At 34.3% G+C, this 11,380-nt stretch overlaps 3 protein-coding genes across 6 annotated transcripts; 2 read left to right on the top strand and 1 right to left on the bottom strand.

Moving 5' to 3' along the window:
* The first annotated feature begins 16 nt into the window (after positions 1-16).
* LOC103498699 (uncharacterized) lies at positions 17-3,887 on the top strand. Its single transcript, XM_008461414.3, has 3 exons — positions 17-238; positions 2,988-3,102; positions 3,663-3,887. Exons 1-3 carry the CDS (start codon positions 17-19, stop codon positions 3,734-3,736), a joined length of 411 nt encoding a protein of 136 aa, XP_008459636.1. The 3' UTR covers positions 3,737-3,887.
* On the top strand, positions 282-2,375 carry LOC103498698 (uncharacterized). The gene has a single exon (XM_008461413.3). The coding sequence runs from the start codon at positions 1,599-1,601 to the stop codon at positions 2,229-2,231; it is 633 nt and encodes a 210-aa protein (XP_008459635.1). The 5' UTR covers positions 282-1,598; the 3' UTR covers positions 2,232-2,375.
* Positions 3,812-7,276, bottom strand: LOC103498697 (uncharacterized). 4 transcript variants are annotated; one of them, XM_008461410.3, is made up of 7 exons: positions 7,149-7,268; positions 6,999-7,053; positions 6,746-6,822; positions 5,991-6,132; positions 5,343-5,468; positions 4,977-5,198; positions 3,812-4,159 (listed from the first exon to the last, which is right to left on the bottom strand). In XM_008461410.3, the coding sequence occupies exons 1-7, from the start codon at positions 7,235-7,237 to the stop codon at positions 4,010-4,012; spliced, it is 861 nt and encodes a 286-aa protein (XP_008459632.1). In that variant the 5' UTR covers positions 7,238-7,268; the 3' UTR covers positions 3,812-4,009. The 4 variants fall into 4 exon arrangements, with proteins under 4 accessions (XP_008459632.1, XP_008459633.1, XP_008459634.1 ...); XM_008461411.3 differs by having other exon boundaries at positions 5,367-5,468; XM_008461412.3 differs by lacking the exon at positions 5,343-5,468.
* Positions 7,277-11,380: the final 4,104 nt, after the last annotated feature.

Genomic DNA, 11,380 nt, shown 5'->3' with positions numbered 1-11,380 from the left:
TTTGGGTTGGGCGAAAATGGCGAAGAAGAAGCAGTTGGCATCTTCAGCTCCATGGCGGGGGGAGGAGGAAGTGGATGAGTTCGCCGAAGCAAAGCTTAAAGTGACTAAGAATCCTGGCGAGACTTCGGTAATGCACGTTCCTCGGAAGAAGAGCGTCAAGTCCAAGAGCACAAAAGAAGAGGATGATTCCCTTGAGATTGACCCTGAACTTCGCTACAGTTTCCAACGCAATTACCAGGTTTAATTCTCTTATTGTCGACTGCGTTTTGTTGGTGAGACTATTGTATGTTTTTCACTGGAGTTCTCATGTGAATTATTGTGCGTTTTTAGTCACTCAATTCATCTTTTCTCGTCTGTTCGTAGCTGTTGTATGTGTTTTATTCATTTCTCCTTTTCATCTTCATATGTTTACTAATTTATCAAAGATAGCCTTCCTTCTGTCATAGATTCACTAGTTAGATTGTAGGGTTGTTTACAATTAATCTGCTGTTTGATTACTGACTCCCAAATTCATGCTGACAAGCTTACTAAGCCTCTTACTCATCATAAATGGAGTGCCCATGGAACGTTTTCACAAGAAACAGCTAGTAAGCTCAAAACAAAACCTCAAAGGATTGATTCTTTACCAAGTGTTGGAGGACCTTTGGGCGATAATTCGAAAGAAGGCACTACATGAAAATAGAGATGTGTCGAAAAAAAGTTGACTAGAAGAAAAAGGGGATGTAGTGGGCTTGGTCCAATCAAATGACAGTCCATTATAATCGGGGGAGGTTGGCAGTTGATAATATAATATAAGGGCTTGGAGTAATTGGAGGAGAGAAGGAAAATAGATGAAATAATGATAGTTCCAAGGAAGGAAATTGAAGAGGCTGGAGCCAAAGTGAGGGGTGCTGATTATTGTAAAGTAAACGATGTTGGATAAATAAAAAGTTACTCACTATTAATGAAGTAACTATTTACAATGAAGATGACGTTTATGAGGTGGGCTTTAGTTGTCCTGATGAGATATTGAATGTATAATTTATTTTGCTCAAGATTGATTTTGGTGAAAGTATTAATGGGGTCAACAAAACACGAGAAGGAATTTATAGTTGGACAACGGAATAGCAGAGAAAAGATAAAACATTAAATGAAAATGAAAAGAAGTTGAAAGAGTAGTGCTGGAAATCCAGGAGATGGTTGGCATTTCGACAAGGGGCTCTCTATGGGTTATAAAAATGAAAGTATGAATGAAGTAGAGCCAACTGCGAACTCTTTTCAATGATTTGCTTACCTTTATTTAAACTTGGGCTTTAAAAGGTCGATTTTTTCTCGCTTCCTCTTATTTTCTTCCATTGTAAATTATGAAGGGAAAATCCCTCGTCATGCAAGACAGAAGTCCTTAGTGAACTTGAGGTTGTAGAACCAGCATTTACAGAGTCGCCTATGGATGAATCATCTGAAGAGTTTACAGAGTCATCTACGGACGAGTTGCCTTTAGGGAATCATGCCTACGCACTTGAGCTTAGGCAGGCAGGGGTTCTAGGCAACTTCTTTCCTAGACGTAGTTCTACTACGTATTTAATTGAGCTTCACACCCAGCGGTTAATGACCGGTAAATGGCAGCTGTTCTCGCCACTGGCTGTATGGTAATGGCATATCTGAAGTGCCGTGCACTTGTTCTCGCTAAAGGGTTTCATTTGTGTGATTCTAATAGGGTGAAAATGCCAATGATAACCTCAGATCTCATGATCCCAAGTCCCTTTGCCTTTTCTATTCAACAATTGGGATATGTTGACGTTGATGACTTAAATATTTTGTTAAAGGTTGTCCCATACTTTCCAAGCGATGGGCACACCTTTGGAGTCCCCAATGGGTTTACGTGGAACAACGATGAATACATACATGCTGTTGAATATGCAAGAAGGTTAGGCATGCACTTTAGCATTGTGTACCCAAAAGTGAAGTGTGGGTCAGCCTGGTGGCTATTTAAGCAAGAGTTCTCTGAAGGTATTTTTAAACTGCAATGTCCTCTACCAGAAACCAACTTTACCGAGACAATGGCAGTGATTCACACACTATTTTTATCTGGAACCCAACCCAACATGACCAATGCTATTGCTGACCTGACTCCACTTGGGACCGACAATTACGGTTATATGCTGTTTAACCCACATATTGGCATCAACATTGATTCTTATGGAGCCTTTTCAAATCAAAATATAGACTTTGACAATTGGAGTACTATTTAATTTTATCAGAGTTTTAGTTATGAATTGATAAATAAGTCTTAGTTTATGGATATATTTGTTTTATTTTGTTACTTTGTTTAATGACTACTGAGGGGAATTAAATATCTTGAAGGACTAAATGACAACGGCCTCTGTTACAGTCCATGGTTTTGTATCTCTGTTTAATTTTGGTTACTGATATTTAGATTTTGTTTAACTTTGAATATTCAATTACTTGGTTAGTGGATTCCTAATAATAATTTAATTCAAATAGTGAGTTTTAGGGAAATTCATGGAGTGGGTAGTTTTTGGATTTTTTTTAGTTAAATGGAAAAAAATGGTGAGAAGGGAGGGGAGAATTTTGACTTTACCTGATCTCTTAGTTGATTGGGAAAAAAATCTTGAAAGGAGGTTTAGACTCCCTTGAACGAGTCTATCATCCCTTATATTTTCAATATCTTTCCCTCTTATCTTTTTATCTTTATTTCGGAAATTGGGTTTTCATTTCTCTGTTTAAATGTCGAACATGGTAATACTTTAGAAAAAAACGTCTACTTTTATGTTGTTGTACTTTTATCATCTTTAATTTAAAAGGAGTATAAGGGCATGATGTCATCTAGTTTAAACAATCATGAGCTCATCAAATTATAGGTTTCGACTGTACTTTAGAGTGCATTCCATATTCACTAGGAAGTAAATAACTTTGGAAATATTTTCCTATGAAGTTATGAAATTGTTTTCTAACAAATTGCAAATTCTTAAAATTTTGTGGTGCAGTTTCTTCAACGAGTATTTAGCATTGACACGATTGTCAAACCTCTTCCACCAGCCATGGCTTACAATGTCTCCCGGAATTTGAATTTCTTCACTCGAATTTTTACACAGTTCTTCGGTATGATCCTTGCTAATAAATTTTTTTTATTTCATTTACACTCGGTCACATCCCAAAATTTCATTATGTCACTGTTTTTTGTCTGAATACATATATAGCTGAGCTGGAATAATTGTTACCAAAGGATATGATTGCTTGGTTAGGTGTACAGTGATTCTGGCTTTGGTTAAAATGAGAAACTTAATGATTATACGTTCTTAGTTTGTCTTGTGGAGATTGCTTCTTCAATGTGAATCATCATAAGTGTCGAAGGAGAAAGCACCTTCCTTTTAATGTATGATTTGATAATTATAGATTCTGAGGCTTAACCCCTCCCCCAAATAAGCACATATATGAATAGTTTCTATGTCCGTTTGTTTCTTATCATTTCACTTGTTAGAAAAATAATACAATTAATTTCTCCATGTTTGAGAGACATCCACGGGTACAGTATTTCCCTTGATGAAATGAACCTGTTGATGGTCCTGTTTATCATGATAATGCTTTATTTCCATTGTAATGAAATCATCTGTTGACACTATTCAATATTTTGTTCACTAACACATTTGATCCCATACCAGACCCTGAAGGTATTGCAAATGCTCAGAAATCACTTGGACTGGGGCAGGAAGAGAAAGCTCGCCGTGTTCGTTAATTGGAGAAGGGATATGGCTGGAAGTTTGATGAATTTCTTTAATCAAGTGTATTTGGATTCAAACATTGTGAAGAGTTGTAAATGGGATGCTGCATTATGCATAAATTTTGTTCAACTTCAAGTTTAATTACATCAGTTGGGTTGTTGAAAATCTAGTCTATCAGAATACACGTGAAAAACTGTTGCTATGCTTCTTTCTACTAGAACTCACAGCTCCATAGCCTACCCCCTGTTGGCTGGCAAGGAAACTCATATAAGTTCTACAAACATTGCCTATTCCTGCTCAGGTCTTTGGGTACCCCCACGCCAGTAGCCCCATTTACTTAGTCCACATTCTGATAGAAATTTTTCATAATCCTGGTCTAGTTTCTTGTAAGCATGTGATAAATCTTCAACTGAGATCTGCTCATCTTCTGAAGGACTCTGCAAAACAAAAACCATGAACTGTTATCAAATTGTGAACTTTTGACTTGGAAGGAGACTAGAAGACAAATGATAACTCTCAAAAGCTTGAATCAAGCTAATAGATGCATCTCTCTTTCCAATCTGTAACAACAGCGCAAGATTAGATAACCTAGTTAACGATCCTCTAGAGCCGCAGAACCAAGGTCCATTAAACCATTAATCACGCTCTAGCCACAAGGCAATGGTTCCATCCACCAAATTTTGGCTCCTCTCTTGTTTTAACTCAAGAACATAATTGTATAACCTAGAGAAGAAGTTCAATTGCACAACCTATAGAAGAGATTTGATTCAAATAAGGTTGTGCCACGTTTTTCTGGCCATTTTAAACCCACTCTCAGTAACATGTTTCTGCCCTGTTCCCTTCTTAGTTTAGTGGTCAGTGGTCAGTGGTCACCACTCCCATGTGGAAATCCAATGTTGTTATCTGAAGATAGTTTACCATTTTGGCAGTATTATCATCTGGTTGAAACAAAAAGATGAGGCTAACCAGAAGAAAGGGAAGTGGATGGCCAGAGAACTCCGTTAGGAGTAGACAAAATTGAATGATAAGCTTTTAAAGGCACGGTGTGATGGGTGCTCAAACAAATGAAAGCAACAATTCAACAACTTCAGTAGTAGTCAATTTTGCTCCCATTAGCAAGTATTACATTACCTCTGCCTCATTTATTATAAGAAATCTAATTACATCATGCTCAAGAAAACACTCTAAAGAAAAACTTCATATAAGGGTGGGTGAACTGGGGTAAAAGTAGGAGCATGAAGTTACGTTACTTACAGTAGAATCTATGGGGGCCTCACAATCCAAACCATCCAATTCTCTTATATCACGAAGAGCAGATCTCCAGTGCCCGCTTCTAAACTTGTGACGTTCTCCCTCTTGTTTATTAATGGCTTTAAGCTTCAATGTTCCAAAAACTCTAGCATAAGAAGCACCAATTATGCATCTGGTACAAAATATTACAAGAGGAACCAAAACTATAAAACTAGTGGTTCTAGCCTGACAGGGAAAAAATGAAAAAAGAGAACAAATAAGTTTGTTGAATTATCATTTCTCTAGATAAACGTCAAAGAAGTATCCAAATAAGTATGTAGATATGATATGTTTGGTTTAGACATAACTCTTAATGAAAGAATATATTACTTCTGGTGAGAAAAAGAAATTTACAGGAGGTAGACGAGAGGAGGCTAGCGCAAAAAGCTTCTTATAGATTTGAAGTCCATTCAAAGCATTTTGGAGCTTTTCTTCTAATTGAAACGCATCTCTAATCTGTAGTGATTATGTAGAACATAAGAAAGGAGCCAAGAACAAGAGTAATTCGATCTTGAACTGATAACAATGCTCTTTACTACTCAGGATACGGTCATAAATTGCAGTTCAGAATGGTTCAAGTGCTTTCGTCAATTCTTCAAGTATTATAGAGTTTTGGAAATTATGAACCCAACTCAAGAAATTTGGTTGTTAGAGACACGTGAGATTTGTCTCATGTGGGAAGATTTGAACATTCAATAATTAGTTTGCAACTATCTTATAGTTTCTAGCACCCATTATTAGTGAATACATTGCAAAATAGATAAACTAAATTCCATAAGTAATCATCATTTAGACTATATAACCAACCATGATATCAAAGTTGGGAAAATGACTCCTACAAAAAAGCTTTGAGCTATCAATTTCTTTCTGAAGTGATTCAACAAGAAGATAGAAGTAGAAACCTCAAAAAGTAAAGTCACAAAAGAAAACCTGCAGAGGAGTTTAGAATATTGCTTAGAAGTGAGAAAAAAGTGCAACCTTGCTTACTACTCGAGGGTTTTGAATCTTGATATTCTGCCCCTTTTGTTCTGGATCCGTGTCCACTATCTTCTTATTATCTATGACAATGGAATTTGGGGGATCTCCATTCTTGTTTGAAATTGAAGCTAAGCTCTCGTTCCTACCAATTGACATCTTAACACTTAGATGAAACAGTAATAAATTTGAAATGAAATTCAACGAATTTCCTTAAGTACTAACTCATTTTAATGTGATTCCCCATATGACTGATTTGAGTCTTTGAACAGCAAACAACGTATGATTACATTGACAACTAAAGTGGGTGTTTGGTCTACCACTCTGACTTGAGTCAATTAAAATAACCAACTCATTATTTGACCCACCAATTTCACGAGTTAGTCGATGTTAAATAACTCAACTTTACTAACTTCAACGATATTCACTATTAAAGTTTGTATATTTATCGATAAAACTCCACTTTTTCTAGCTTAGTAGAATCCCACAAGAAGTGTAGAATCACTTCAATTGGTAACTCCACTGTGGAACTAGAAACAAATCTGTGCATGAAAATTGCGTATACAAGTGTAAAATCAAATAGTTGACTGATTTTGAGTGGTTAAACTGAAAATCAAGCACAAACGTAACCTCATGTTCTTGACAAATGAGAGTCACCGTAGAAAAAGGAAAGTAATTGAGGATGGAAAAAACACATTTCAGTTCAGGTACTATCAAATTCTTAAAGCAGAGTAACTAATATTTATTTTTCCTGTTACCCTTCTAAAATATGAACAAAGTGGTGTTTGGTGGAGAGTTGATGTTTGGATACATCCAGAAGTTGAAACCTCCATCTCTGCCAAAATGAGCACAGATTAACCATTAATCACAAACTCATTCTTTATAATCCCAAAACATACTAAAAAAAGTGAATATTCAAAAGAAATTCAAACCATAAGTGACTATTCAATATCTGGGTATGTGATAAAACAAAGGAATACAGAGCCCAAGTTGAATGGAGAGCAAACATACCAGAGAAATGCCTCTGAGTTGGTTGTTGAATGACTTTTTGGTGTTGGCCCAATTTCTGGGATAGAAATTGGAGGGGAAAAAAAGCAGAAAAAGCAAAGTTTATGAGTAATGGGTATGTTAAAGAGAGATTTTAAGGGAATAGCGAAGTACCTGAGACTAAGAGTTAGAGAAGGAAGAGTTGGGTGTGGAAGAAGAGAAAAACGGTGTGCTCTATTTCTCTGCCTCACCTTCACTTCCATCACACAACCGTTGAAAATTGGCCTTTCCCATTTTCTCTCTCCTTAAATTCAATATTTCATCAATTTTCATTAAAATAAAATACCAATGTCCTTTTCAATTTAATTTTTAATTTTTATTTGTTTTTCTTTGACTATATATATAAGATCTTTATTTTATGTTTTACTGTCTTTTTATTTAATTTTATGATCATTTTGTACTTTTTAATGTTCTTTTGTTGAAGTTCATTGATGACTTTTTTTTTTGGTTTAGATTCAAAGTTATTATGCGTTTTCATAGCTCATTCGAGATCCGAAAAATTGAACAACTTTTCTTCAGAATACATACAAGATTTGTTCTATTTTTAAATCAAGTTTAAATATATTATTGATATAGTAAATTCGTAGCATTGGTTTATAAATGTAGGGATAAAATATAAGTTATGTTAATTATATAGTTGATATATTAAAATGGGTAAGTATATTGTTGTAAACGAAAAAATCGTTATAACTAATAAGAGAATACATTTGATATACTAAATATCGACACTAAACTTTCAACAAAATATATTGAATTTCATGTTCTTATTATTTGTTTATTTATTTGGAGTTCAACAGTTAAATATCTACTAGCCCTTTTGATTATTTTGTAGCCTAAGAACGTCTAACCTCTTGGTTGATATTATATTATACGTATAAGTAGTAATTTATGATGTATAAAAAAATGTTTTGAATAATTAAGTTAACAAAAGTATGAAGAAAGGGTATGAGAGATAGAGAAGATGAACAATGTGAAACATATGATTTCAACATTATTTGATTGGGCTTTGGTACTACTACGTACAAGAAGCACTCATTATTTATTTGATTGTGTCACTGTCACATTGTATATTGATTAACAAATAATGTTGCAAAGGCAAAAGCGAGAGTTAACGCCATTAGGAATGCATTGACAACCCTTCGGTGGAATGTTTCCATATTTTGCCATTGCTTCATGGTAACATTCTGAGATACCAAATGGCCCTGAACATGTCCCTGTTGATGCGAATTTCACTGGGCATGTTTTTGATTGATTCTCAAAACCTGCATGCCGCAATACATCAATTTTCAACACACATGTTATTATCGAAACAAACGAGAAAGGCAGCAAAACTCAACACTACAAAGATTTATTTGTTTCACTATATATCAGTATATTTAGATAGCATTTCGTGTGGATGTGGTCATTCTCAACATGTGATCAGATAACAGACTCAAAGCATTGTTTCAAACGGAAACCTGAAAAGCTTACCTTGAGAATGAGAAATAGAAAAAAGGCAGAGGAGAAGAAATGATAAGAGAGGAAGGGAAATGAGTGTCTTCTTCTCCATAATCACTGCTTTGATATGATAATATAGAGTTTTTGGTATGATATTATGTTTCTTTGTGGTGGTGATAACCCAAGCTGTTGATATTCGTATATATATTGGTTTAATGGGCTATTGTATAAATGGAAACAAAATAGGATGCTTTGAATGAGTAGATATGGTAATTTCCCAGATGGGAGAGACAGCAAATATATTTATATATCATTATTTCATAACGAATTCATATCATTGAAATTATTTCCTTTTCCTTTTCTTTCCTATTGCTTCTTTAATTTTTCAAAATTTGGATAGAATTTTTATGTCTTTTACACCTCCCTACGACAATATGTTGTTTCAGTTGATCTTGAGGTTTAATAAAGTCGACAAGGTTCATTTTAGTCTTGAAAAAAAAAAAAACGTTCTTCTTTCAATCTATTGGGTTGTGTTCTTTGTTTTAGCATAGAGTTAAATAAAGTGATTCTTTTCAATGTAACTACAAGATAATTTCTCCATGACTAATGTGCAATTGTGTATACGTGTAGGATTATTAAGTAAATCATATATTTTTGTCGAAGGCAGAGTGAGGGAATTGATCATCTTTCTTTTCCCACCTCTTTTATGATACCACATTTGATATATAACTTACTTTGTAAATGTTGTTATACATAAATGCTATTTTGTTTTTGTCAAACGTCTGGTCCTGCATGCATCTTATAGCTTCTCACAGCACAACGCTTCAATCCGTCTCTTTGTATAATCTCCGAGAATAACCTCTTTTCTTTTATCTTACTCTCTTATTTAAACTAATTAAGCCCAAAGTAAACTAATCATTCTTAAGTTTCAAAAAATTTGCAAGCTCCTGCTTAGCCACAAAATCTATGTAATATACTTAAGACATCTGGATTCTCGATCGAGATCAGCCCGAGATCCACCCAGAACCCTAAAAATTTTCTTTTTGTTTCCAGTCTAGGCCAAACACAACCTCGAATTTGCCCTGAGATCCTTCCTTTTTTCTCTTTTACCTTCAATCTCGACTAGACTAAGATCCTTGGGATGAACCTTCTGCTTTCAATCTTGTCTGAGATTCTATATGATTGTCCGACCAAGATCCAACTCTACAATCCTCTTACTTAAATCTTTATTTCTGAAATCCACCCTTTTATTCCAACACGGATCTCACAGTTCTAGATTATATTGTAAGGTTACCAATATAATTTAGAACAAAATAGTCATTTAAGTGCGTTATTAAATGTTAATTGGTTTTATTTTTATTTTTTTTTTCTATTTTGATATATATATAATGTTAACAAGATGTAATAATACCTAGAAAAAAAATCAAGGAGAAATTGTAGAAAGAACGAGAGAAATGAAATTATTTAATATTAGTAAACGTCGCGTCGTACAACTTTTGAGTAGAGTCGGACGTTGCAACTTTCATATGATGCAACGTGTAGGGTTTTGTTGTAGGTTGGAACGTTTTGTTTAATACGCCAACGCTGCAAATGGGATTCTCTGACTTGGCTTTAGCGACTGATCGTTACGACGATTTATACAAGTTGCTAAAAAGTCTTTGCAAAGAAAGCTATATATTTAACGACAAATTTAATGCGATGATAAATTTCATAGATCACAAATATAAACCATTTTGAAAGTACAGAACGGGATTATATTAGGTTAGAAATATGTAGTAACTTATTATAATTATTGACAATAGGGAGAGGGAGGGAACCGTGGAGATTGATATAATACATTTCTTATGCTTCATGAGCCAATTTCATGCTCTTATTATTTATTTGTTTGTTTGGAGTCCAAAGTTAAATATGTACTAGTTTTTCTTTTAGTCCAAAAATATGTGGGGGAGAGACAAATCCGAACATCTAACCTCTTGGGGCCGTGAATATATATATGTTGATCCGTAATTCATGGATGTATAAAATAAATTGTTTTGAATATATAATTAAGAGAAAGAGATCAGAAGATCATGAAGGGTATATAATGTTAACATTGATATTGGGCTTGGTATATATTTATTACAAGCACTCATTATTTATTTGGTTGTATTGATTAACAAATGATATTGCATAGGCAAAAGCGAGAATTAACGCCATTAGGAATGCATTGACAACCCTTCGGTGGAATGTTTCCGTATTTTGCCATTGCTTCATGGTAACATTCTGATATTCCAAATGGCCCTGAACATGTCCCTGTTGATGCAAATTTCACTGGGCATGTTTTTGATTGATCCTCAGACGAAAAACCTGCATGCATCCCCCCGCCATTCATATACATATACATCAATTTTCAACACATGTGTTTATATATCATCCAAACAATAAAAAAAAAATGTGGATAACATACTCGATTTTCTTAGCATTTCATTAATGGAAATTGAAAAGCTTAATTACCTTGAGAATGAGAAATGGAAAAAAGGCAGAGGAGAAGAAAAGATAAGAGAGGAAGGGAAATGAGTGTCTTCTTCTCCATAATCACTACTGCTAGCTGCTTTGATGAAATTATATTTCTTTCGTGGTTTTGATTGTGATATAATATCTGATGCAAGCTGTGTTGATGTCAATTCGTGTATATATATATATATATATATTAGTTTGACGGTTTGTATATATAAATGGAAACAAAATCTGATGCTTTGAATGAATAGATATGGTATAATTTCCAGATGGGAAGACACAGCAAATATATTTATAATCAATATTTCATAACGATTTCTTACGTTTTCTTTCCTTGATATTCTTGGGAAATTGCCAAAAATAGCTTAAAAAAGGAGGGTTAAATGACTTTTGGGATAGTTTTTGAAAATAAA

The sequence above is a fragment of the Cucumis melo genome, chromosome 9, assembly GCF_025177605.1.
Source record: "Cucumis melo cultivar AY chromosome 9, USDA_Cmelo_AY_1.0, whole genome shotgun sequence".
NCBI lineage: Eukaryota > Viridiplantae > Streptophyta > Magnoliopsida > Cucurbitales > Cucurbitaceae > Cucumis > Cucumis melo.
The sequence above is the reverse complement of the archived record's forward strand: the minus strand, read 5'-3'. Positions and strand labels throughout refer to the sequence as shown.

What these genes read in the sequence shown, in the direction of transcription:
- LOC103498697 (XM_008461410.3), bottom strand. Translation starts at nt 7,237, where the DNA reads ATGGAAGTGAAGGTGAGGCAGAGAAATAGAGCACACCGTTTTTCTCTT. An exon ending in ATTTCTTTTTCTCACCAGAA is followed by an intron (nt 5,199 to 5,342) that starts GTAATATATTCT and finishes TTTCCCTGTCAG; the next exon opens with GCTAGAACCACTAGTTTTAT. An exon ending in AGGCCCCCATAGATTCTACT is followed by an intron (nt 4,160 to 4,976) that starts GTAAGTAACGTA and finishes TTTGTTTTGCAG; the next exon opens with AGTCCTTCAGAAGATGAGCA.
- LOC103498699 (XM_008461414.3), top strand. Translation starts at nt 17, where the DNA reads ATGGCGAAGAAGAAGCAGTTGGCATCTTCAGCTCCATGGCGGGGGGAG. An exon ending in GTTTCCAACGCAATTACCAG is followed by an intron (nt 239 to 2,987) that starts GTTTAATTCTCT and finishes TTTGTGGTGCAG; the next exon opens with TTTCTTCAACGAGTATTTAG. An exon ending in AATTTTTACACAGTTCTTCG is followed by an intron (nt 3,103 to 3,662) that starts GTATGATCCTTG and finishes ATCCCATACCAG; the next exon opens with ACCCTGAAGGTATTGCAAAT.
- LOC103498698 (XM_008461413.3), top strand. Translation starts at nt 1,599, where the DNA reads ATGGCAGCTGTTCTCGCCACTGGCTGTATGGTAATGGCATATCTGAAG.